This window comes from Hippocampus guttulatus, chromosome 7, assembly GCF_054856545.1.
Source record: "Hippocampus guttulatus isolate MCC_2025c chromosome 7, RoL_Hgut_1.0, whole genome shotgun sequence".
In the NCBI taxonomy this organism is placed as follows: domain Eukaryota; kingdom Metazoa; phylum Chordata; class Actinopteri; order Syngnathiformes; family Syngnathidae; genus Hippocampus; species Hippocampus guttulatus.
This window is the reverse complement of record NC_141267.1, coordinates 4,982,685-5,009,437: the sequence shown is the minus strand read 5'-3', so window position 1 is coordinate 5,009,437 and position 26,753 is coordinate 4,982,685. Positions and strand designations below refer to the sequence as shown.

Here is a 26,753-nt window from a genome sequence, read left to right as displayed (position 1 = left end):
CTGCTTCTCATAATGCACCCCACATTTTCAATGGGAGACAGGTTTGGGCTGCTGGCAGTGGTTTTTCTGGCGTGCTCCCACTCAAGTGGCAATATACTTTACATACTGATGCTGATTCTTAATGTACTGCCGCCTGATGGATCACATGTCACAGGCATCCGATGCTGATTTTTTACCTCGCTGCGTACATGCAAAGGTTTCTGGGATTCTCTGAATCTTTTGAGGATATTAAGGACAATGAAGAAATGCCTAAATTCCTTGCAAGTGCACATTGTGAAACATTCTTAGACTGTTGGACTATTTGCTCATGCATTTGGTTACAAAGAACCCATCCTTGGTTGTGAACACCCTTGCTTGTGAGCGTTTCAGGGATGCTCCCTTTATATCTAATCATGACAGTCACCAGTTTCCAATTCACCTGTAGAATGTTCCAAGCACTGTTTTTTTGAGTGTTCCCTCTCATAGCTAAGTTTGCTTGTTTGTTTTACCCCTGTCCCAGCTTTTTTGGAATGTGTTTCAGGTATCAAATTCAAAACGAGATAATCCATCCATCCATTCTCTTATCTTTGCCAGAGTTGCGGGCTTGCTGGAGCCTATCCCAGCTGTCTTTAGGAGACACGCAGTGTACATCCACAGGGCATACATCGACAAACAACCATTCACACTGATATTCATATCTAGGGACAATTTACAGTCTTTGATTCAACCTGCCATGAATGCTTTTTGAATGTGGGCAGAAATAGGAGTTCACGGAGAAAACCTGAGCAGGCACAATCCAAAACCACAATCTCTGCATTGTGAAGTTAATGTGCGTACCAGTCATCCACAATACTGCCCATGATGAGAGAGTAAAATAATATCAAATAAGCAAACAAAAAATATATAGATAACATTCATCAGCTTGCCCTTGGAGTGCATTCAATAGAATATACCTGTATGTTGAAAATGATGTGTATTCAGTTTTTTTATTTTTTTTTACATTTTACATAATATTGCAACTTCATTGAAATTGGGTTTTGTAGGACATCCATCCATCCATTCATTTTCTGATCCGCGTATGCTTACAAAGGTCGCGGGGCGTGCTAGCGCCTATCCCAGCTGCCTTTAGGCAATCGGCGGGGGACACCCTGAACCGGTTGCCAGCCAATCGCAGGGCACACAGAGACAAAAAAAAAACATCCACGCTCACAATCACTGCCGCGCATGATTTTGGAATATTTTATTTAAATATAAAATATTTAAATAATTTATATTTTATTTAAAATATAAATCGGAGCACTCGGGGCAGTGACCCCCAAACTAGACGTCATCCGTTGGAGCCTTCTCCTTGATGTATTCATGGAGCTTGGATGTTACATCCTGGACAGTGGCTCTCACACTCACTAGTCCCCGGCCTCCTTCCTTTCGGCTTGCGTACAGTCTCAGGGTGCTGGATTTGGGATGGTTAGGAGCTTTCGGGTCTTAACGTCCGTGGTCTGAATCTCTTCCTTTGGCCACCTTATTATTCCTGCAGGGTATCTGATCACTGGCAGGGCATAGCTGTTTATTTCCCGGGTCTTATTCTTGCCATTGAGCTGGCTTCTTAGGACTTGCCTCACTCGCTGGAGGTATTTGGCCGTAGCCGCTTTCCTTGTTGCCAGTTCGAGGTTGCCATTGGCTTGTGGTATACTGAGGTACTTGTAGCTGTCCTCAATGTCTGCTATTGTTCCTCCAGGGAGTGAGACCCCTTCAGTGCGGACTACCTTTCTTCTCTTAGTCACCATCCGACTACATTTCTCAAGCCCGAATGACATCCCGATGTCGCTGCTGTAGATCCTGGTTGTGTGGATCAGGGAATCTATGTCCCTTTCGCTCTTAGCATACAGCTTTATGTCATCCATGTAGAGGAGGTGACTGATCGTAGCTCCATTTCTGAGGCGGTATCCATAGCCTGTCTTGGTGATTACTTGGCTGAGGGGGTTCAGTCCTATGCAGAACAGCAGTGGGGAGAGTGCATCACCGTGGTATATGCCACATTTGATGGACACTTGGGTAAGTGGCTTGCCATTGGCTTCAAGTGTGGTTTTCCACATCCTCATCGAGTTCGCAACGAAGGCTCTTAGGGTCCTGTTCACCTTATACAACTCCAAGCATTCAGTGATCCATGTAAGTGGCATTCAGTCATAGGCTTTCTTGTAATCAATCCAGGCTGTGCACAGGTTGGTATGTCAGGGCCTGCAGTCTTGTGCGACTGTTCTGTCAACCAGGAGTTGATGTTTGGCTCCTCTGGTATCTCTACCAATGCCCTTCTGTGCTTCGCTCATGTATTGATCCATGTGTCCACTTATCTTAGCCGCAATGATGCCTGACATGAGCTTCCATGTTGTGGAGAGACAGGTTATTGGCCGATAGTTGGATGGGACTGCACCCTTTGTGGGATCCTTCATTATCAGGATCGTTCGCCCTTCGGTTAGCCATCCTGGGTGAGTCCCATCCCTCAGTAGCTGGTTCATTTGTGCTGCTAGGCGCTCATGGAGTGCTGTGAGTTTCTTTAGCCAGTAGGTGTGGACCATGTCCGGGCCTGGTGCTGTCCAGTTCTTCATATCTGAGACTCTTTCCTGTATGTCTGCCACTGTTATGGTAACTGGGTTCTGTTCAGGGAGGTGTCTGTGCTCCTCTCTCAGGGTCACCAGCCATTGTGTGTGTGTGTGTGTGTGTGTGTGTGTGTGTGTGTGTGTGTGTGTGTGTGTGTGTGTGTGTGTGTGTGTGTGTGTGTGTGTGTATATATATATTAAAAAAATAAAAATTCCTCGTCTAACCCCCCCTCGGGTGGTGTCCGTCCCTCATTCAGCTCGGGTCCTCTACCAGAGGCCAGGAAGCTTGAGGGTTCTGCGCAGTATCCTTGCTGTTCCCAGCACTGCACATTTCTGGACTGAGATGTCCGATGTTGTTCCCGGGATCTGTTGCAACCACTGATCTAGTTTGGGGGTCACTGCCCCAAGTGCTCCGACCACCACAGGCACGACTGTCACTTTTACCTTCCAGGCTCTCTCCAGCTCCTCTCTGAGCCCTTGGTATTTCTCGAGTTTCTCGTGTTCCTTCTTTCTGATGTTTCCATCACTTGGGACCGCTACATCCACTACAACGGCTTTCCTCTGCCCTTTATCTATGATCACGATATCTGGTTGGTTCGCCATTACCATCTTGTCAGTCTGGATCTGGAAGTCCCACAGGATCTTCGCTCTGTCATTCTCCACCACCTTCGGAGGTGTTTCCCATTTAGACCTTGGGGTTTCCAGTCCATACTCCGCACAGATGTTTCGGTAGACTATGCCAGCCACCTGGTTATGGCGTTCCATGTAGGCTTTCCCTGCCAGCATCTTACACCCTGCAGTTATGTGTTGTATCGTCTCAGGTGCCTCTTTGCACAACCTACACCTTGGGTCTTGTCTGGTGTGGTATATCTGGGCCTCAATGGCTCTGGTGCTCAGGGACTGCTCTTGAGCAGCCAGGATGAGTGCCTCTGTGCTGTCCTTCAAGCCAGCCCTCTCTAGCCACTGATAGGACTTCTTGAGATCGGCCACTTCAGTTATGGTCCGGTGGTACATCCCGTGTAGGGGCTTGTCCTCCCATGATGGTCCCTCTTCCAGCGCCTCATTTTCTGTTTCCCATTGTTTGAGGCATTCTCTGAGTACGACATCCGTTGGAGCCTTCTCCTTGATGTATTCATGGAGCTTGGATGTTTCATCCTGGACAGTGGCTCTCACACTCACTAGTCCCCGGCCTCCTTCCTTTCGGCTTGCGTACAGTCTCAGGGTGCTGGATTTGGGATGGAACCCTCCGTGCATGGTTAGGAGCTTTCGGGTCTTAACGCCCGTGATCTGAATCTCTTCCTTTGGCCACCTTATTATTCCTGCAGGGTATCTGATCACTGGCAGGGCATAACTGTTTATTGCCCGGGTCTTATTCTTGCCATTGAGCTGGCTTCTTAGGACTTGCCTCACTCGCTGGAGGTATTTGGCCGTAGCCGCTTTCCTTGTTGCCAGTTCGAGGTTGCCATTGGCTTGTGGTATACCGAGGTACTTGTAGCTGTCCTCAATGTCTGCTATTGTTCCTTCAGGGAGTGAGACCCCTTCAGTGCGGACTACCTTTCCTCTCTTAGTCACCATCCGACTACATTTCTCAAGCCCGAATGACATCCCGATGTCGCTGCTGTAGATCCTGGTTGTGTGGATCAGGGAGTCTATGTCCCTTTCGCTCTTAGCATACAGCTTTATGTCATCCATGTAGAGGAGGTGACTGATTGTAGCTCCATTTCTGAGGCGGTATCCATAGCCTGTCTTGGTGATTACTTGGCTTAGGGGGTTCAGTCCTATGCAGAACAGCAGTGGGGAGAGTGCATCACCTTGGTATATGCCACATTTGATGGACACTTGGGTAAGTGGCTTGCCATTGGCTTCAAGTGTGGTTTTCCACATCCTCATTGAGTTCGCAACGAAGGCTCTTAGGGTCCTATTCACCTTATACAACTCCAAGCATTCAGTGATCCATGTATGTGGCATCGAGTCATAGGCTTTCTTGTAATCAATCCAGGCTGTGCACAGGTTGGTACGTCGGGACCTGCAGTCTTGTGCGACTGTTCTGTCAACCAGGAGCTGATGTTTGGCTCCTCTGGTATCTCTAATGCCCTTCTGTGCTTCGCTCATGTATTGATCCATGTGTCCACTTATCTTAGCCACAATGATGCCTGACATGAGCTTCCATGAACCTGTCTCTCCACAAACAGGTTATTGGCCGATAGTTGGATGGGACTGCACTCTTTGAGGGATCCTTCATGATCAGGATCGTTCGCCCTTTGGTTAGCCATCCTCGGTGAGTCCCATCCCTCAGCAGCTGGTTCATTTGTGCTGCTAGGCGCTCATGGAGTGCTGTGAGTTTCTTTAGCCAGTAGGTGTGGACCATGTCCGGGCCTGGTGCTGTCCAGTTCTTCATATCTGAGACTCTTTCCTGTATGTCTGCCACTGTTATGGTAACTGGGTTCTGTTCAGGGAGGCTGCTGTGCTCCTCTCTCAGGGTCACCAGCCATTGTGCACTGCTGTTATGTGCAACCTCCTTCTCCCATATGCCTTTCCAGTACCTTTCAGTTTCCAGTCTTGGTGGGTCAGCTCTGTTGTTAGGACCCTGCCACTGAGCGTACACTTTCGCAGGTTGTGTTGCGAACAGCCTGTTTATTCGCCTGGCCTCATTCTCTTTCGTGTACCGCTTTAGGCGGCTGGACAAGGCTTGGAGCCTTTGTTTGGCAGTTCGAGTGCTTCAGGTATGGTCATCTGGATCTACCTCTCGGGTATCGGCCTTTTCATCACACCTCTCTGGGCCTCCGTCAATTGACTCACATCTTTCCGAGCCGCCTTGATCTTAGCCTCCAACCGTCTTTTCCATGGTGGGTAACGTATCTCGTGGCTTCCATGGTTGCTCTTATAGCCAAGCATCTCTAGGATCACTGATGCTGAAGCGTATATCAGCTCATTGGTTTCCGTGAACGTTACGGTAGGGATCGCCCTCAGTGCTGCATTCACACTTTCCATGAGACTTTCAGGTGGTACTTCACATAGCCGTTGTAATCGGTTTCTACGTTGCCCAGCTTTCATTCTCGCCATGATCTTAGCTTTCAGGTCAGTAGCTGCCTCGCTCAGCATTTCATTCATTGGGGCTGGCCTCCCAATCTCATCATCTGCATTCATTGGGGCTTGCCTCCCAATCTCTGGTATGACCTCCTCCTCTGTTCTGGCAGCCTGGGGTCCTTCACCTGTACCTCATCAATCTCAAGTTGTGACAGCAGTTGCCGTTTGTGGATGTTGGAACACTGAGCTACTAGTTGTTTCGTGGTCAACCGTGACTGTGGGTTTCGAAGTAACCATTTAGCCCACATTCTCTGCATGTAACCCCTCTGACTAGGGTTGCTTGAGTAGTAGCATTCCAACAGAGCCATGTTCTCGCATCTCACCCATCTCCGCTTTGTTCCAGTTGCCCATTTTTCATCAAGGTGCTCTGGTTCCCCAGCACCTGACGCAGACCTTGTTTGGCCGGGCGACGTCTGAGCCGGCATGTCATTCATTTTATTGTCTCTCATCATTGTATAAGGTAGGCGTGAAGGATCTTGCCCAAGGACCCACACCGGATGGTGTTATGTGCTCATTTTTTGCCCCAAGCGGGATTCGAACCACCGTCTCCCATATGCCAAACCGATGCCTTACCAACTGAGCTATCCAGCCGCTCTCTCTCTCTCTCTCTCTCTCTCTCTCTCTCTCTCTCTCTCTCTCTCTCCCTCCCTCTCTCTCTCTCTCTCTCTCTCTCTCTCTCTCTCTCTCTCTCTCTCTCCCTCCTCTCTCTCTCTCTCTCTCTCTCTCTCTCTCTCTCTCTCTCTCTCTCTCTCTCTCTCTCTCTATATATATATATGATATGATATGACCATGATATGATTTCTCCCAAAATGTGACCAAAAAATGACCATATTTGTCTGAAGCTTCAAGGCATTACAGTGACATCAGAGGAATAAGGGTCCGCCTTAAAGTCTAAATGGAAGCAGATCCTGGAAAGAAACAGATTTAAAAGACAAGCAAATAGGATTAAGAAAAAACAAAACAAAACATCTGCTTTTAGGGGTTTGTCAATAGGATAAAAAAAACAAAACATCTGTATCCGTTACTTTTCTTGTGAGATGATCAAACAATTCTATTAATATTTGTGGGGGCTTCCAAGCAGTTGCAATGTCATTAGGACTTCTAATGTTTTATTTTAGGAATTTGTTAGTAGAATTGAATGTGACAGTTTGATGCAAAATGTACATTCTTTGATACATGACATTGTGCCACTCTTAGGGGCCTCGAGGTCCTGATGGCCCGCTGGGCGAACCAGGCCCTGAGGGCACCAAGGTAAACACACACTTTAGCAAAATCTGTCCCGAAACCTTGGCTGTCCCTATCCAAATTACTAAAGATGAAAAAGTTGAAAACTGAATATGATTTGTTGTCAATGGTGTCTAATATTTTTATTTATCTCGGCATCTTCTCCTTTTCAGGGAGAAATTGGTGATCTTGGGGTAAAAGGAGAACCAGGATTTATTGTAAGTAAAAACTTTCAGGTCAAGTCAGCTTTTATTGTCAAATATGCTCTATGTGTAACATACAGCACAGATGAAATTACTTTCCTCTCTCAACCACAGTGCAAACATGTTTGTAATAATACAAAGAAAGATTTTGAACATCTTTATCATTCTTTAAAATGTGAGTGACCCAACATGTTACAATGAAAAAAACAGAAAAAAACATGGCAATTGGGTGCTTACGGCTCCTGTAGTGTGTTGTATACAACACAACACAACATACCGACACAACCAAATGTCTGCTGTACTTCCAAGACTGACCTGTTAGAGGCAGCATGGCACCTCAGGACATCCAGACTGCTGGAAAATACAATGGAACCTCGACTTAGAATATTCATGTTTACGAACAATTTGAATTATGAAAATAATTTTCAGAGAACAATCGCCTCTCTTTACGTATTATTTTCAGTCTAGGAACGGTCTTCGCATGGACTAGTGGACGGATCTAAGTTGTGCATCTTCTGACTCTGTGTAACTGTCATTGGCAACATGCAAAACGCATTTGCTGTAAACTGAAAAATAGTGGAAGGTGCAGATCTTAATTAATTAAAAAAATAAAACATTAATTTATTTTGATCGTAAAACACTACCTAAAGTATAAAGTCGGGTCCTCGAGAGCCTTTATCCAGCCAGTTTTGCGTCTTTTCCTCCTTCAATGCACCTAAGTCAAAAGTCATGAAAACATTGCGGAAAATGTCACTTAAAATGATGATGAGGGCTGTATCTGTCTTGAGGCCTTGAGTTTGACGTTTGTGATCTAAAGCCAAGAATAATTCATCCATCTTCTGAACCATTTTATCCTCACAAGGGTCACGGGCGTGCTGCAGCCTATCCCAGCTGCCTTCGGGCACTAGGCGGGGGACACCCTGAACTGGTTGCCAGGCAGCCAAGAATAACGAGTGTCATCAAAAAAAATAAGGAAAACTCAAAAAAGTATTATCTTACAAACATGTGTCCTTTGTAGGTACATATTTACATGTTATTATATCGTTTCAAACTCTTAGGTTCAAGCTCAGTATTATGGAATTGAGTAAAAGCCAAGAAAGACTTAAATGGCTTGTGCTTCAGCTCCTGCTAGCTTGACTCTCTTATTCACAACAGGATACCGTATAATGCAGCTAAGAACTATAGCTCCTCCGAGCAGCCTGTAGTCATTCAAGGTCTGTTTGGTATCATCAGGAGAGCCACTTTTATGAGTGGGTGGAACTCAGTCTGGGAAGTCAGAAAAAAAAAATGAAATCCACAACAAACTATAAATAGAAGTTGCTCATATGTACACCACACACAATGATTACTAACTCATAAGATGACTTCTTCGTTGGAACACTGTAGACAAATTACTGATTTATATATATTTAGTCAAGGATCATGACGTCAGTTGTGTGTATTAGTGCAACGTGTTCAGAGAATGGATGTCAACTCTCTCCAAACGCTTCTTTCTTACTTTGTAGGGCAAAGTTGGCGTTCGAGGAGAGAGAGGCCCGCCTGGGAAGCCTGTGAGAAACTTGAACTTTATTCAGTATTTGCTGAGTTGTGCTTGAATATGTGTGTGTGTGTGTGTGTGTGTGTGTGTGTGTGTGTGTGTGTGTGTGTGTGTGTGTGTGTGTGTGTGTGTGTTGATTGCATATTAAAGATGAATAAAATAGGCATTGATTTATGGTCTATACAGCCAGAGAGGCAGTCTAATTGGAATACAATCATGATTCAGTCCATTAGCTGTGTATTTTCATCAATCATGTTTCAAAGGAACATTGCATATCAACAACCCACAATTTTTGTGACATATTCTTATCGTACTGTCATCAACTGGATGGATATGGGATAGATTATTTCCCGGTAATCTTAATTGTGTTCACGTAATCAGGTGTTATAAATCAATCTACCTTTAAAACACAATATCAGTGAATTTAAACAGACGCTTCAACTTATGTAGCTGTGCTTTGTATGGCTGTTGCTTCGTGCAGGTGTTTGAAAATGTGTTTATCGCTGATGAAGAGCAACAACGCCAGCAAGAGGGGCATTCCCTCTCTGGGACAGAACGGTCCTTCTCTCTGTCCCAGGCAGAGGCCCATTTTGGGGACGGAGGATAATAAGTTTTTTTTTTTTTAAAGGGGGGACGAAGCAAGGGCGGAATTCGGTTTTTGTCCATCCCTATAATTGTCCCTAACTGGGTGAAGTACTTAGCGGCAGTTCATAATTTACAGTTTTTGTGTGTAAAGTGATCCACACTCTTGCACAAAAAAATCAAATTGTGTGCTGGCCCATTGTACGATGACGGAAGGGTGCCCAGGTCGCAAACAGAGGACAAACCGGCCAAATAGGATGAATTGCCCATTTCTCATAGTGGCATTACAAACTAAAATAAGCAAAAAAAATTATTTGGAGAGTGTATCATTTCAAAATAAGTCCACAGTCAATATCAATGTGAACACAAGAATCTGATAGTTTCTTTGTGTTTCTCCTCAGGTTGTTCAGTTTTAACCAATGTTGTAATGAATGAGATTATGCGCAGTGCAGCAGATAAAAAACTGTTGCTCTTGTTTTTATTTTGAACATTTTAAAGGGGAAAGAAGCAAAAATTGCAAAATAACAAAATTGTCACACCTACAACTATGAACATGGAAAAACTTTTTTTTTTGAAAGCTGAATAAAAAATAAAATGATGTGAAAAACAATTGTAAATAGAACAGCCACCTTATCTATATCTGTGAATGCAAACACTTTGTTTTTCTTCTTTCTTATTTCTACCCACAATCTTATTTCTACCCACAATCTTGCTGCTGTAGACTGTAAATTTCCCCACAAATCAAGGATATCTTATCTTAAATAATGTATGATATATAATGACCCAGCAGTTTCATTGCCCCTGGATAGCTAGCGCCATCTAGTGATTGGGGGAAAAAACATTTTCTGAGGCTCAGTTTTCTGTTGATTTTTGCATGAATATAATTTTGCATCGATGTAACCCTTGGTTGAAGCTAGATTCACATTAACGCGATGATGAATGCTGTGGCTTCGCTACCTCAGTTATTTAAAAAGTCTCTTCCATCATCACCATTTACTCAAGCCAGCTAATCACAGCACGTTTATCCTCTCACTCAACTCAGTGAATGGAAACTACTGTCAACATTTTTCAGTTGATATTGTTAGGACGAATGCATTGCGTTTGTAAGACTACTCTGTCAATATTAGACTGAATACTGTTTCAAAGCAGTGCCCGGTCTCCGCCTGCCAACACAATGTCTAGACTTCAACAAAGACCTTCTTGCATTGCAAGACGGCCCATGTGGTATGTGTGTTACCATCCCATGTGTGAGCATCAAAGAGAACTGGAATAGCAGACACACTCATCCTGTTTGTCTTTGTCTAATGATGAATGTCGTGCGGAGAAGAAGTCGAGGTTGCTTCATCGAATCTGATTGCGCAAGTTCATGTCTGATGCTGTGCGTGTCTCTAGGGTAAGGCAGGTATTCCAGGAAGTACAGGGGAGAGGGGACCCCACGGTGAGGCTGTAAGTATGCCTTCTTTCCCATTGCCGCCAATTGTGAAAGCCATCTGGAAACTATAATAACGCTTTGTGTTGATGTGCACCACAAGAATCATTGCTTGCTCATGTTGTTTCAAGTGGTTTGTTAGCAGCCTTGCAACCGCTGGAGTGGAAAACAAAAGGCATTGTTTTAGACTTGCCTTTGTTTTACACTGGGCATTTCTCACACATCCAGACTTTCATACCTTAGGCCTCCCCTTTCGGAGCTGCGCCAAAGCATTTTAATATTCCTGGAAGTCAGCCGAGCCCTCGGGGAAATCAAGAATGTCAAACAATCAAAAAATATTTGTTAAGGTGTGAGGTTTCCATGGCGCAAGAGGAGTTATTAGTTATGGGTCTCATCTTGCTTCTGTCGATGTTACCGGGTTCCTCTTTTGCACTGTTTATGTTTGTTTGAGCATTGCCTGTTAGATTTGTGTATTATGTCTATTCCACCAATGTACTCCCATGTTTCTGCAAGAAGTCAAGCAATGACTTTATAACGTTTTTATTTTTTTAAATGTACAATGTCGATTTTCTTGTAGGGACCCAGAGGACCTCTTGGAGAGGCAGGACCTGATGGAGATCAAGGGCCTGAAGTAATTTTCTGGGAATATTCTCCAATCGATTTTAATATTTGTTGATCTTCATTTTGAATGCCTCTGCTTCTCGGTTCCCTCAGGGTGGGCCTGGTGTCGAGGGGGAACCAGGTGCTGTCGGAGAGCCAGGGTTAAAGGTCTGTAAAACAATGTTATTGCAGGCACCTCTGCAGCATAAAACAATATTTGGATATTCATTCTGGAGCACCCTCCAGCAATGTGGAAAACCCTTGAATCTGCTCTTGCACTTAGTTTGTACCTACAGTCATTTAGTCGTAGCCTGACTGAGTCGAACACGTTGTTCAGTGCAGGTCGGCCAACATGCACGTGATTAAGTTTGTGTTGGGTCTTCATAGGGCGATGTTGGGCCTCCGGGAGCCGATGGAGAGCAGGGACAAGAGGGAATTAGAGTGAGTAACTTGAGACTTTTGACTGTGTTTGGGATACTAATAACCTTCCCTTTCTTTGTGTAGAATCGAAGACGGATATACAGTATATTCATTCAGTGGTTTTTGTGTGTCTAATACTTTGCTACTTTGCTTTGAAATGCCTTTAAATCTTTAATTTGTAAATACTTTGAAATGTACTTTTAATTATGTGAAGCACCTTGTGCATGAAATGCGCTACCTTGCCTCACCTAACCATCTTAACCTTTTCATGCACAAATCATGATAACCTGGACCCTGCTAACTTGATAAGCCGTTCACTGTAGGAACCGCTGTCCCTGAAAAGGTTAATCAACCGTCTGCAGGCATCGGTTTTTTGCTGCTTGTATTTTCCACATAAATAAGCATTTTTATCATTTGCTGTGAAATCAGATTTTTGTTTTTATTTGTTTATTCAAAATATATGTACAAATTCAGACTCTGATATCTAAAATGACAGTGATTCCTCTTGGATATGACGCTCATAGGAGTCCAGAACACATTAGTTCAGCAATTCAACCCTCTCAGCCATATTGTACTGTATACTGTATATATACAGTCATACCTCGATTTTTGACCATAATCCGTTCCAGAAGGCTGTTCGAAAAACGATTTGTTCAAAAACCAAAACCACGCTCTTTGTAAAAAAAAATCTTTATTGAACACGTCTGCTCACAATGGAACGCTACATGAGGAAGCGTCACTTCCTCATCTAAGGAAGGCGAGAGGAGTCAAGTGGCGCAATCAAGTGCGCTCAGTTTGGTCGAGAACCGATTTTCGGTCGTAATCCGAGGCATAAAAAAACTCGAAATTTTTGGTCGAAAACCGATTTGGTCGAGAACAGGGACGTTCGAAAACCGAGGTTTGACTGTCCTTAGGTTACAGGAAGCCGTAGCCTTTCCGAGTCAACAACGGGGGAAAAGATGCACAATACCCGAAATGATATTGCAACATGGGCCAAAAATAGTGTGTCTTTCTTTTTACTTTTCAGGAAATCTAACAAAAAAAAAATTGTTGAGCCACTAACATTAGATCGTCAAAGAGAGCATCCCATTTCCAGAACTTTAGATTGGTCACTAATTTGGAAATATAGCCGACCCACGGTGGGGAGCGATCAATACAATAGATTTGTAAATAAAAGAAAAAAGATATTGACAAAATCTAGAGATATAGGAGGGTTCTATGTCAGCAATATATGATGTTGAAGAGTAGGTGGTGCCAATGCATATTATAAACTTGTTGGCACTCGCCACAAAAATTAGGATGGCCTTGCAGGTCTGGTGGGTATTTTCACAGTTTCTTTGACCCACCTATCACTGAATTACAATGTGTTGCAGCTCGTGCAAAGTTGAAATTCACCAGAATTTCTTAACAGCACCAGATGCCATCAGCAGTAAAGCAACAGTCATGTTACTACTGCTAATTCCTGAGTACCGTTTGGCTCAGACTGGCTTAGTTACTTTTTCTTTGCTGCTTGAGGGACATTTACCTCAGCATTTTAGACCTCTCCGATGGAGCTTCTGGAGCAAAATTTGCTGTTTATACAGTAAATGGAAAATATCTGAATGCTGCCTGATGCACCCTGGTCACAGATGAAGGCTCATTTTTGTTCATACAAACGAACGATACTTTAGAGTAGATAACTTTATTATATATGAGGGTCATTCAATAAATAAGGGTTTTTTTGTTTTGTTTTGTTTTTTGGTATTTAGGACTTCTAATACAGAGAGAAGCTTACTTTTTTTTCCAACGTAGTCTCCCAGCACTGTCACACACTTTTCCCATCTGTGCACAAGCTTCCCTCAGTGTAAAAATCTTGGCACTGATGTCTCAGCCAGTCGCTCAGAACACTTTTGACTTCTTTGTCACAAAAAAAGTAAAGACATGTTTTAAATCAGCATCCAAAATACATTTGGGAACACATAAAGCCACCTTTGATGAAAACCTGCGGTAACCAGTGTTATTATAAAGGCCATGTACAATTTTTACAATTTTCTCAACTCAACTCAACTGTATTTATAGAGCACTTTCAAACAGCCATCACTGCATATAAAGTGCTGTACATGGAGCAACTAACATATATACAACAATTTGGACTATTGTTTCTCACATTTCTTCTTTTGCCTTCTTTTGTAATTTCTTTCTCGTTTCCTTTCTTCTTTTTCGACCAACCAGATTGTCCTTTTCTCTTCCTCTCACTTTTTCATTTTCTGCATTTGTGCAGTATGTCAAGTAAAAACAATAATTTAAAAAATTGGTGGAGGTCTGGTGGGTAAGTTGTTTTTGTTTTATAACCGTGCATTTCAAGTTGTACTTTGCAGTGGTATAAAACTCGATCTCAAATGTCCAACATGTGAAACTTAAATAATATTTGATAAATAATGTCTTTGTAGGGTGCCCCTGGTCCGCCCGGTGAAGCTGGTCCTCAAGGGAATGATGGACCCAAGGTAAAATAAATAAATAAATAAAATCATGTCAATGGGCGGCCCGGTAGTCCAGTGGTTAGCACGTCGGCTTCACAGAGCAGAGGTACCGGGTTCGATTCCAGCTCCGGCCTCCCTGTGTGGAGTTTGCATGTTCTCCCCGGGCCTGCGTGGGTTTTCTCCGGGTGCTCCGGTTTCCTCCCACGTTCCAAAAACATGAATGGCAGGCTGATTGGACGCTCTAAATTGTCCCTAGGTGTGAGTGTGGGCGTGAATGGTTGTTCGTCTCTGTGTGCCCTGCGATTGGCTGGCAACTGATTCAGGGTGTCCCCCGCCTACTGCCCGAAGACGGCTGGGATAGGCTCCAGCACCCCCCGCGACCCTAGTGAGGATCAAGCGGTTCGGAAAATGGATGGATGGATGAAAATCATGTCATGTTATATATTACAGCTCGGTAATCTATCTATTTTTATTTTTTTAACTAGATGTGTTATTACAGTCCTCTTTCATTTTTCTTTTTTAAATCATGAAAGATAGTTCAGTGTTAATGCCATAATATACTGAATTTGACCACACTAGATTGAATAAATCGTCCAGTCAATGTCAGAACCTGCTTTGAAAGTGATACGATGCCCTCACAAAATATTGCCAGAACACTTTTTATTCTCAATTTAAAATATTTGGAAGTATCCAAGCTTTAATATCTGAAGCTGATTTGACTTTGGTCTGGGCTCCAATTCAGGGTGAGCCTGGCGAGTGTGGGCCAGGAGGAGAGCCAGGTGACAAAGGGATAGAAGGAGTCCCGGGACCTGCAGGGCCACCTGGACAACCGGGGAAACAGGGCTTTCGTGTACGTATAGTTAATTTTTAACCATAATTGGTAGATACAGCAAAGACTGCACACTGATGGAAATAAATGCTGGTGTAATAAAAAATGTTGTACATTCATTGAATGTGTGATGTTTTTTAAAAAAAAAAATTCATATACTCATAATAACCTTTTATTTTAGCGAAATTTGTTTTGAGGAGTTGCTGGTCCTAGCCAAAATAATGCCTCTGTACACCAGCAGAGGTCGCTCTTGACTACATTTACACAAGAAATTGAGGCGCTTCTGATGGATGCCATCTAAGATATAACACATTACATACACACCGAAGGAAGTTTTGTAGATCCAGAGAAGTTCACTTGTGTCAGGAAAAATTGTAGCTTTCTGTCTGATGCACTAATCAGCCATAACATTCTGACCATTTGTACAATTTGTACATGACAAAAACTGTACATAAAAATGTACCCGGTCAGGACTTCTGTTTCTACCAGCAAAACAAATACAAAGGAACACAGAGTGACACAAAAGAATTCATCCTGATGATATGACATCATTTGGTCTCGCAGCTGATATACGCATCTGCAGGGATAAAGACAAAGAGCTGCCCTGACGTACAGAAAATGCTTGAATAATTGACACCTGCTCTACAAGTGTTTGTAATTGCCCAAGGATGTTATAAGATGGCAGCAAAGTACAGTCTGAATAAAGCTCCTCAATTCATTTCAACTTACCGTAGTTCCTTAGCACCAAGTTACCACGCGATAGAGACAAAGTAGTGCTTTTAAAACTTTACCCTGAGCACAAAAGTCATAAACAATTTCAGCTCATAATGGGAGACAGGTTCCCCCCAAAACGTGCATATAGGGGAATTCATGAACACCAACCCACAAATATGTGGGGTGTCATTGTAATTAGTGTTCTTTAATCAATAACCTTGATTTTGTGTCCGGTATTTTTTCATTACAGGGGCCAGAAGGTAAACTAGGGTCCCCAGGAAACAGGGGACGGAGTGGAAAGAAGGTAACCAAATAAAAACGTTATTAACAAGCTCCATTTCCTGTGCGTTATGTCCTTTTAGGTCAGATGTGATGCTAACAAAACCGTGCTTTTTCCCAGGGTGAGAGAGGTCCTTCTGGTCTTGTTGGTGAACCTGGAGACCGTGGAGACATCGGCCTACCAGGCGAGATGGCGCCAAAAGGTGCCAGAGGAACTCGAGGGCCTCCTGTTAGTTCCCACTTCTTCTTCCTTTTACGTGATTTTAAGTTTTCGGATAAAGTGTTGAAAGCCTGTTCAGAACATTGAATGAATGAATTCGCCAGGTCCTCTAAATATTGAAACTGTTTAAGTTAAGTGCAGTGTTTGTAATCCGAATATAATTAGCACAGAGGAACATTAGACGATGACACTCGTCCAGGATAGCATCTTGGGTATTTAAATATACAACTGGAATGAGAATTTGAATATTTATTGTCATTGCATATTGTACAACAAAAACGGTCATGAGGACTCAGTCATGCAAATGTACCGGTACTCCTTTTATACATTAAGTAAAGCATTGTCACAAAATTGTCAAGTCTTGAATGGAATAGATACATTTATTTAGGCTTGAGAGCATATAAAAATAAGAGGAAATTCCAGGTGGTGGGAATACATTCTTGAAAATCCATTTCTTGACAAAATCAGGGTTGTTGTTTTTTTTTTTGTCCAAACCCGTTTTAAACACGTTTTGATAGGTGAAGAGAAAAGATTTATCTGCTCATCATAAAACCGCAGCATGTGCTTGTGGTTGAGGCCAGGTTGATATTTTGCTCAACCGCAGTGTAGCCACAAGCTCTGAGCTTTTTTTAAATTTGTTTTTATTTTAAGGGTCGGCCTGGCATCACGGGTATGGAAGGGCAGCCGGGATTGGCAGGATATACGGTGAGTTGTTCTCCTTGTGGTTTTATATGAACATATTTGCACACAGTGCCAAATCACACACATAGCCTTCCATAAATATCACATATCCACAGAATTAGGATACAATGATTCAAAAATGTGTGAAGCAAATAACCTGATATCCTGAGCTTCATTCAGTCTGCCGGAGTGTTGTTCTGGTTTGTCTCCATAAATTCAGACACTGGCTTTCTCAGTCTGGTGGCTTCCTCACAGTTTTTGTAATTGATTAATCTGATAATCATTACCTAAGGGGAACACATATCCAAATGAGACATGTTAGGTCTACAGTAATCCCTCGCCTTTTGCAGTTAATGGGGACCAGAAATCCCCCGTGAAAGGTGAAAACCAAAAGGTAGGGTTATACTGAAATCATTTATTACAAAGCCTTAACAGTAATTCATCAAAACGGCCTTCTGAGAGAAGCAAGTAGACTTGTGTTGGTGGCGTTGAAGGCAGCTCTCATTTGACTAGTACAGGCTTTAGGTTCACTCAGAGACTCTTCTGCTGGGGGCACTTGATGGTGTAGCCGAGGTTTTTAAATTCTTGTGTTCTTATTAGTTGAAATTGGTTTAAAGTTTCTTTTTTATCAGACCAAAGTCTTTTTTAGTGAAGAAAAAAAACCAACCTCTAACCTAGCTGACAGTTTTGTCTGTCACTTCAGCCTTTGTCTGAGCTGTCACTGCTTCCTTGTGACATGTCTAAAAACGGCTAACAGGGTTGGAAAACCTTTAAAATAAGGCTCCCCGACGTGCGAACCAGCCCCACCGTTGAAGCAATGTATTCCTGTTAATTGTGCCATCCGTGGAGGGACCAGCGCCCACTTACCCGGGACACATTGCTTCGGCTGATTACATTATTTTGGAAAACCCCACCAAGCACTGTAGCCACAAAACATGAAGCGTGAAGTGGTGAGGGATTACTGTACATGCTGACATTTTAAAAAATAATCACTGTCTGTATTTCAGTACTCTATTTTTTATTATATCACCTCAACTGCTTACTGATGATCAAACTCCAAACAATTCAAAAAAAGTCAAGTGTGTCATGAGCTGCATTTTGGTTTTTACATCCTACAGTACTAGATTTGGTCATTGAATGTTGAGAAGTATGCATTTTTATTAAATAATTGTGATTCATATTCAGATTTTTTTTGGGTCTGTTCAGGGTCATCCTGGTAAGCAGGGGCCCATTGGACCCCCAGGCCCCAAAGGTGAAAAGGTAACATGGACCTTTCATTTTTCTAATTTTAAGCTTCTGTCAAGCTCATTAGTTGGGAGGTAAAGGTTGATGTATGTACCGTATTTATTCTATTTCAGGGTTATCCAGGCGAGGACAATAAGACTCCAGGACCACCAGGGCCCTTAGGTGAACCAGTAGGTCTTGCTTTGCTTTCAAAATAATTTCTGATCTCGTAACCCCCACATTCCGTTCAAACGTGTACAGTAAAAAAAAACAAGAAAAAACAACAACAAAAACAAAATAATAATAATGTTATGGGAATCAAAGTGACACTTTTTACCATGAAGTAAACACATTTACATGACATACACCTAATGGACTAATGTTCAAGGAACACCCTCTTAGTTAATTCATCAATTAGAGTTTAGACCTGACAGCTCTAATCCCACAAAAACACGTTTGCCTGTAAATTGGGTTTATGATGAAGTTACACCAATCCAATCACACGAGGCATGTTCAAACTTCAAAGGCCACATTTATGCGAGGGCCACTCTTAACTCCTTTATCTTTAATTTATGAAACATTGTGAAACCTTTCAGTGTAGGTAAAGATATGCTCAGCGATTATATGTACTTTATAATGTGTATGTATATGTGGCATACATTCTTTCAAGGTCCCATGCCATCAAAATATTAACTTTTCCACTGTTGTATCCATATCATAGGTCAAAATGAGTCTGTGACATGGTTTAGTTTGTGCGGTTTGTCGATTATATGCAATAGCTGTTAAAAAGGGAAATGCAAGTAAACATAAGCTTCAACATGTACCCAACAAGTGAACGAGATTGTTACCCAATCCATACAAATACATTAAGCATTTGTATTGTGGATTTTCACCCATGTCATCTTTCTGTGGCAAATTGCTTCTTCCTCGATTGTTAATCAATCTTTTTTATGGTTTGTTAATTGTGCAGCCTCAAAAGCTTATATAGGCTCGCTGTTCATGATGTCCTCATGTGGCCTTCAATGTTGCAGGTGTGAGCTGCCAACGCTTGGTGAATTCTGCTTCACAACAATAGTAATAGAAATAGAAACTAAATAGCTTTTATCCCATGGAAGAATGACATTTAACATAACATTTAAATGTTATGTTGTTGAAATAGTTTCTGAGCACTTTTGCATGTCTAGAATGACACTATATAAAACAAATTAATGAGAGTTAGTAGTTGTTGAAGTTGTTCAGGGAATTACACTGTAAGAAGTCCAATGCAGTCAAATAACACAGGCTGCTTGAAAGGTTACAGTATTTCTACTACAAGCCGACGACCATGAAAAAACGGGCAGTCGGTTGCGCGAAAAACAGGCACGTGGTTTCCAAATGGCCCAAATGGTCATTATTTGGACACCATTGAATTCGGCTCTAGTCATAGATCACTTCATTGTTGAAGTGTTAATATAGTCTTTGCATTATTTTAAGCTGTATTAGTTCATGAAACATTTTGAAGTTTATTTTGAGTACATTTGTTTTTAAACAGGGGACACCAGGAGGAAGGGGCGATCGTGGAGTACCAGGAGATGAAGGATATCAGGTAGAAAAAAGAAAAACAGGATTGACATAAATGTCTGTCATAATTTGAAAACACATTATATTGAATCAACAAATGCCCAGAGAACCAGAGTGACAAAATCATGGACAGGAATCTTTGCATTTGATTACAGCTGCAAAAAAATAGACCATTGTTAGGCTATCTACTACTGTATATGTACTAAGCATTTTTATTATAATCATGGAGTGGCTCAGTGGTGTCTCGTCAATTGCTGAGTCACACGGGACAAAAATTAAATCATGCAAATGAAATATTGAATACGTCTGAACTGCTTATTCTCATTCGGGTCGCGGGTGCGCTGGAGCCGATCTCAGCTGTCTTTGGGCGAGATGCAGTGTAAACTGGTCGCCCTGCCAATCACCAGACACAAAGAGAAACAACCATCAGAGCAAAAATGAAATTGTACTCTAAAAATACTTTGGAATACATGTTCTATTGTTTTTAGATGAGCAGGATAAATAGTATACAGTTTTTGATGAATAAAATGAATTTGTTTATCTCTGGCGTCTCAAAGGTTTAGATCATGTCCGATTTGGATGCACAGAACATCGCTGATCGACTCTCATTGAAAGTGTGAAATGTGCAGTCGGTCTTCGTGCACGCACGTATTGCACATCATCAGGCGCCAAATTCCACCACCCTCAACCAATAACATTTACACTAGGAAATCAGCAAAGAGAGGCTATTATAATAATAAAAATATATACGGTACTTCAATTCCTTGAAAAAATGTACTTTGTGTATTTACTGGTAACATATCATGATTGCAAATACAGTGTCAATGATTAATGACATTCAGAAAATGTTAAGATTTCGATTACAATTAAAAACGACATGAATGGCACAGCAAGAGATGACATTACACAAGTGGTGCATTACCTGACCATAAAAGCTATGGGCCAAAGTTTTTTATCATCATTTTTTAGTAGCAATGACAGTCCATTTGTCATTGCTACTAGATCGCTCGAAACAAGCGTTAAAAAATGTTTTAAAAATCAATGAATAATTGATATATTATGTTTCAGGGACACATTGGTACCACTGGACCACGTGGGGCGATAGGACCATCAGGCCCACCTGTAAGTCAGTAAACCTCTGCAGGGATAGGTCTGCAAAGTATAAAAAAAATATTTTTTGTGACACATATTTGCAAGTTAAATCAACTTTATCTTACATTAACATATAACATAGTTTCTTAACAAAGTACCATATTATGAATTACGGCCATAAGCGGTGTTGTTTCCTACTCAAGTCTCAATTTCACAGTGTGGAGTGCTGTGAAATAGTCGTTGCCTTCTTCGTGATTTCTGTGTTCTTTGCATATTTATCATATACAAAGGTTTCAGTTAATCCAACCAATTTTAATATCACAGTGAAACTACATGTCTTGATGTGATAACGTCATTGGCCCCCCTGCCCTTATTAAATCAAAAAGAAACCGTAAGTAATGACATTTTGGGAAAGCTGAGCTCAATTTCACAGGCAACCCCGTGGAACCACATTTGTTGAATCAAGAAATGACATAAATGATCCAAAGAAACTCAAGAAGAAATTAGGGGGGAAAAAATCGAATATTAGTCTGGAAAAGGTTACAAAGCCATTTCCAAAACTCTGGGGCTTCAGCAAACCACTGTCTGAGCCATTACCCACAAATGGATAAAACCAGAAATAGTGGTAGACATTCCCACGAGTGGTCAACCAGCTAAAATTACTTCAAGAGTACGACAACGACTCATCAAAGAGGTCGCAAAAAAACCTAAAACAACACCCAAAGAACTCCAGAATTCGCTGGCCTCAGTTCAGGTCAGTGTTCACGATTCTACCATAAGAATGACACTGGCCAAGAATGGCATCCATAGGAGAGTTACCAGGCGAAAATCACTGCTGTCCAAAAATAAAACAAAGGGTCGTCTCACATTTGCCAAAGGACATCTTGATGATCCTCAAGACTTTGGGAAAAACATTCTGTGGACTGATGAGTCAAAAGTGGAACTTTTTGGAACATGTGCTGCCTGTCTGGGGTAAAAATGGCACAGCATTTGATTAGAACATTATGCCAACAGTGAAGCATGATGGTCCGTGGGTGTATTGCTACCTCATGATCAGGACAACTTGGTGGGACTGATGGAACACTGAAACACATGAGCAAGCACACCTCTGAATGGCTGCAAAAAAGAAGAAAAAAAATCAAGCTTTTGGGGTGACCAAGTCCGATTTGAATCCAATTGGACTGGATTGGATATAACTTTATTGTCAAATGATGATGAAATTTCTTCCCTCTCAACATAAAACAAGAAACAAGAGGAGCCGCTGCGGGTGTCCCCGCCGCCATCAAAAGAAAAGTTAACAAAAATTTTGTTATGATGTAATAAAAAATTGAGATGCTGTGGTATGACCTTAATTAAACGGGCAGTTCATGTTAGAAAATCTACCAATATGGCAGAGTTGAAGCAAATTTGTGAAGAAGAGTGGGCCAAAATTCCTCCACAGTAACGTGAATAACTCATCCCCTATTATCGCAAACACTGGATTTCCATTACTGCTGCCAAGGGTGGCACAAGCCATTATTCGGTTCAGGGGACAAATACTTTTTCACATAGGGACAGGTAGGTTTGGATTTCTTGTCTAAATAAATTAATGTGCCATTTAGAAACTCCATTTTGCATTTTCCTTGGGTTGTCTCTGTGTGATATTAAAATTGGTTTGATGAACTGAAATCTTTGTGCGTGATAAATATGCAAAGAACACAGAAATCAGGAAGAGGGCAAATACAGGGTTTCCATAAAGTCTCTTTACCATTTCAAAAATTTATTAAAAATGCAATTGATTAGATATTATATTCCGATTTGTTGTATTCAGTGTTTATTAAAGTTTTTTTTAATCACATTGCATTTGTGGTGTGGGATCATGTGCAATCGAATAATTGGATTTTTCTTCAACGAGACATCAATTTCTGCAAATGTTTACCTTGACCTTTTAACTGAATATGTGGCAGCACAACTGAATGACCTTCAACCAACCATAATTTTTCAGCAAGATGGTGCACCACCACATTGGGGGCTGCATGTTCGTGGGTTCCTCAATCAAACATTTCCAGACCGGTGGATTGGGGAGGGGCCAATTCCTTGGCCGCCACGTTCACCAGACATCACTCCCCTGGACTTCTTTCTATGAGGCTATGTTAAAGATATCATGTATTGAACAAAGATAAGGGACATTACAGACCAAAAGCAAAGGATGACTGATGCCATTGCCACAATTGATGAGGCTACAGCAAACAGGGCAAGAAATCGAGTACCGTCCTGATGTGCTTCGTGCAACTAATGGTGCCCATGTAGAAGTGCATTAAAAGAGGTAAAAAAAAACTTTAATAAACACTGAATACAATAGAACAAATCTGAGTAAAATATCGAATCAATTGCATTTTTAATACATTTTTGAAATGGTAAAGAGACTTTATGGACACCCTGTACTTTTTCACGGCACTGGATATGTATCACTATTTGATGTGAATGATAGTATTCTCTGTATGAAAGTAAAGCACCGGATTATTTCTATTTCTCGGTTCAGGGATCACCAGGTTTACCAGGGGAGCCAGGTCGGAAAGGCGAGATGGGCGCTCTGGTGAGTTTGTTGAGATCCCTTGGATGTAGTATAGAATGGAGTAAATCAGAAATGTGCTGAATATATAAATAACCCCCCCTTCGAGTGTGGCTTTCTTCAGCACATTTCTCGAAAAAAAAAATTATATATATATATATATATATATATATATATTCGAGAAATACCAAGGGCTCAGAGAGGAGCTGGAGAGAGCCTGGAAGGTAAAGGTGACAGTCGTGCCTGTGGTGGTCGGAGCACTCGGGGCAGTGACCCCCAAACTAGATGAGTGGTTGCAACAGATCCCGGGAACAACATCGGACATCTCAGTCCAGAAATGTGCAGTGCTGGGAACAGCAAGGATACTGCGCAGAACCCTCAAGCTTCCTGGCCTCTGGTAGAGGACCCGAGCTGAATGAGGGACGGACACCACCCGAGGGGTGAGATGAGGATTTATATATATATATATATATACAGTATATATAGAATATAAACACTGTATGACCTGATAGGAGAATTCAAATGATCTTTGGAAAAATCATTCCTCTCTGGCCCCATCTAATGTCTCTTATTTTATTTGTATGCATTATTTTCGAAACACATCATGCCTTAACAATTATAGCCTATCAGAGAGTCTTGACACAGAAGACTTGACTGAGGGATGTTTTCATTCATTTGCCTTATAAGGATAGTCTATCAGAGATTGTTGAGACAGAAGATGTGACCAATGGGTATTGCCAAGAATTCAATGTACTCTTTTGGAATTTTTATTGATTGTACATTTTGAACAATCCAACAGCAAACCAGTAACATTAAGGGCCCTACTTTCATAGCTGCGCTCAAGCATAAAAACTGTCTCATCATGATGTTTGTGAAAATGCAAGATTCCCAGTACATCTGGGAATGCGAATATCAACATAGCGAGGAGGTGTCCGATGGCATCTGACCGGTGCAGGTGGCAATTCAATGACTGACAATTGTCTAATTTATGCCTGCTTGGGTCATGTCAAACTTTGGCGCGAGGTAGGCTGGTCTGACAGGAACTCCGTTAAAAAAATCGAATTTGGTGGTAAATTTTGCAGAACCCACTCAATCAATCCTGGGCAAAGGAAAACAAGTCTTTGTTACGGAATTTACCTTCCACATGTCAAAGCGAAATCGCAACGTCCTATCATGTTTCGGCACAAAAATGCAAGGAGAGGCTCAAGACCACAATGACGGAACTGCACTACCATTACACCTCCTTGTCCAGAAACTTGAGTTTATCCATAGACACACAATAGAAACGCTGTCTATTGGGCCATGCTTCCCCCTGATCAATGTCATGAACAAAGCATGAAGACCAACTGAACTCTGTGATGCAGGTACAGTAGGTGAGACTGGAGGGAATCAAGCAGACCAAGTGACACAGAGTTGTTTAATCTTCTACTGAACACACTGTAGTCAGGACCTGGGACACCATCATCCCCCTGGAGCACACCGCAGACATCCACACTAAGAGTTGGAGTCAAACCAGCCCAACCGTCACTGCTACCGATAGATCGTACAGTTTTAACAGGTTCAAATGACAAAATTGCATGGACTTCCTCCAACCCAATGATCAAATGATGATCAATGATAAAAAAATATCAGAAACCCTCTCCCTCAAAACAAACGGGCCCGAGTATCTTGCCTGATAAGGAGAACTTACAAGAGGTTTCAAAACGAGAAACTGATCTCTGGGACTGAAGATAATGGACCCCGTTTTCTGATCATACTGAACTTTCATGTTTCTTTGAGCCAACCTGTGTTTCGCCTCAGGCCAAACAATCTGTGGAATATAAGCGATACCAAAAACCAGTCACATAATCAAATTACATGGTACATCCAAGAAGACAAGGATTCATTCTTCAACACAGCCAAAGGTCTGACCAAAAACAAGATCATTAGGGCTAAACCCTTGATAGCACAGCCTCATCAGGTCATCAGCTTCAGTTGTGGAAGTCCCGCCTCCATATCTTTGTCCAACTCAACACAAAACACATGTAACAACGATTTTAACGACTGATGGAAACGCTCCAATGCTTTTTGACTGTGTGCATGATATGTAGTTGACTGATTATGCTTGATCCCGAGTCGCTTTAAAACCTGGGCAAACGTGAGATGTAAAATTGGGCCTGCAATCACTTTGAATAACATTGTGTATACCAAAAACGGAACCCAACTGTGAAGGGCCTTTACCACCACTTTTGTGGTTAGAGCGCGCAACGGAAACACTGCCGAATAATGTGTAGCCTCACACATCACAGTCAACAATTACATCCAGATTTTGAAGCGGACAGAGGGCCCACAACAACCAACAACAAGCAAATATTTAAACGGCTAATGCAAAACAGGAATCGGATGCATTTTAATAATCTGATTAGGTTTAAAATGGCACGCATGGCAGAACAAACATGAAGTCTCACACAAAATAACCCCTGACATAAATCTCGAATCTTATCTGAAGTCACAAACTTCTCCTGTAATGACCAAATGGAACTGTCACTTTTCAGCGTGTCAACCAATCCCCTTCAGACACGGCAACAGGAAACATAGTCAACACCACAGACTCCACTGAAGCAGGCGCCCCAACCATTGGCTTACAACTTTTGTAGCCTGAGCACACGTTACAACACAAATTGAGAAAATATCCTCACCAACAACAGTATTTCTGAGGTTAACAGCAAAGATGTTGCACCCACACGTCATTGCCCAATAGCATACCCATGCCTTCAACAGGCAACGCAGGATGAACTGCTAAAGGAATCACATTCCAGAACCACACTATAACGAGGCACAGGAACCCAGCCCATTTGCATGCCATGGAGCACAATGACATTGCTAGCCTGTGACACACTCCAAAAAGGCAAAACAGACCCCAATATAAAGGGCTGTTTAGCCCCAGTGTCACGCAACACTTTGTCAAATGGTGTTTGTTGTCCATGTGGACTCATTGTGGACTGTTTTCAGCATTTTGGCCACAACATTCGTCGAAGTAGAATCTGTGTCTGTCTCTGTCGCCGCTTGGAATTGATGCCGATCTAAATTTGACAGGAGAAGTGAACCAATTTCTTTTATCGTCAATGGACGCTACAGCTTCTTGTTTACTTGAAACTTGAGCTTGTAGCCGACATCTGGAACGCCATGCACGTTTTGACATTTCTTTCGGTCACACATTACATCTCTTATCTACTGTTGAAAGGAGACTTTAATTGTCTCCTCTTTCATCTATAAATGCAGGCATAGTTTTTACGACTGTGTTCTGTCATGTTTTTTTTTTTTGTTAACTGTTCTGTAAAGTGCATTGTTACAGCTGCAGCTGTTGTGAAAGCACCATAGATTGTATTTGTGTTGCAATGTGTTCATATTAGGAAATCCCTGCGAGCGACATGTGCAGTCAAAATGAAGGGCTCAAACCCTTCTTGGACACTAGACCTCACAGAATTCTCCATTGTTCGCAGCGGCATA

The 26,753-nt window shown here is 42.0% G+C and overlaps 1 protein-coding gene across 1 annotated transcript in view; it reads left to right on the top strand.

Moving 5' to 3' along the window:
* Nucleotides 1-26,753, top strand: part of col24a1 (collagen type XXIV alpha 1) — a 130,052-nt gene that overhangs the window by 82,927 nt on the left and 20,372 nt on the right. The window contains exons 29-45 of the mRNA XM_086115661.1: nucleotides 6,858-6,911; nucleotides 7,058-7,102; nucleotides 8,593-8,637; nucleotides 10,599-10,652; nucleotides 11,213-11,266; nucleotides 11,350-11,403; nucleotides 11,623-11,676; nucleotides 14,085-14,138; nucleotides 14,857-14,964; nucleotides 15,908-15,961; nucleotides 16,058-16,165; nucleotides 16,808-16,861; nucleotides 18,044-18,097; nucleotides 18,196-18,252; nucleotides 19,593-19,646; nucleotides 20,690-20,743; nucleotides 23,235-23,288. Coding sequence (XP_085971787.1) covers nucleotides 6,858-6,911; nucleotides 7,058-7,102; nucleotides 8,593-8,637; nucleotides 10,599-10,652; nucleotides 11,213-11,266; nucleotides 11,350-11,403; nucleotides 11,623-11,676; nucleotides 14,085-14,138; nucleotides 14,857-14,964; nucleotides 15,908-15,961; nucleotides 16,058-16,165; nucleotides 16,808-16,861; nucleotides 18,044-18,097; nucleotides 18,196-18,252; nucleotides 19,593-19,646; nucleotides 20,690-20,743; nucleotides 23,235-23,288 — 1,011 coding nt within the window. The remainder of the gene's footprint in view (nucleotides 1-6,857; nucleotides 6,912-7,057; nucleotides 7,103-8,592; nucleotides 8,638-10,598; nucleotides 10,653-11,212; nucleotides 11,267-11,349; nucleotides 11,404-11,622; nucleotides 11,677-14,084; nucleotides 14,139-14,856; nucleotides 14,965-15,907; nucleotides 15,962-16,057; nucleotides 16,166-16,807; nucleotides 16,862-18,043; nucleotides 18,098-18,195; nucleotides 18,253-19,592; nucleotides 19,647-20,689; nucleotides 20,744-23,234; nucleotides 23,289-26,753) is intronic.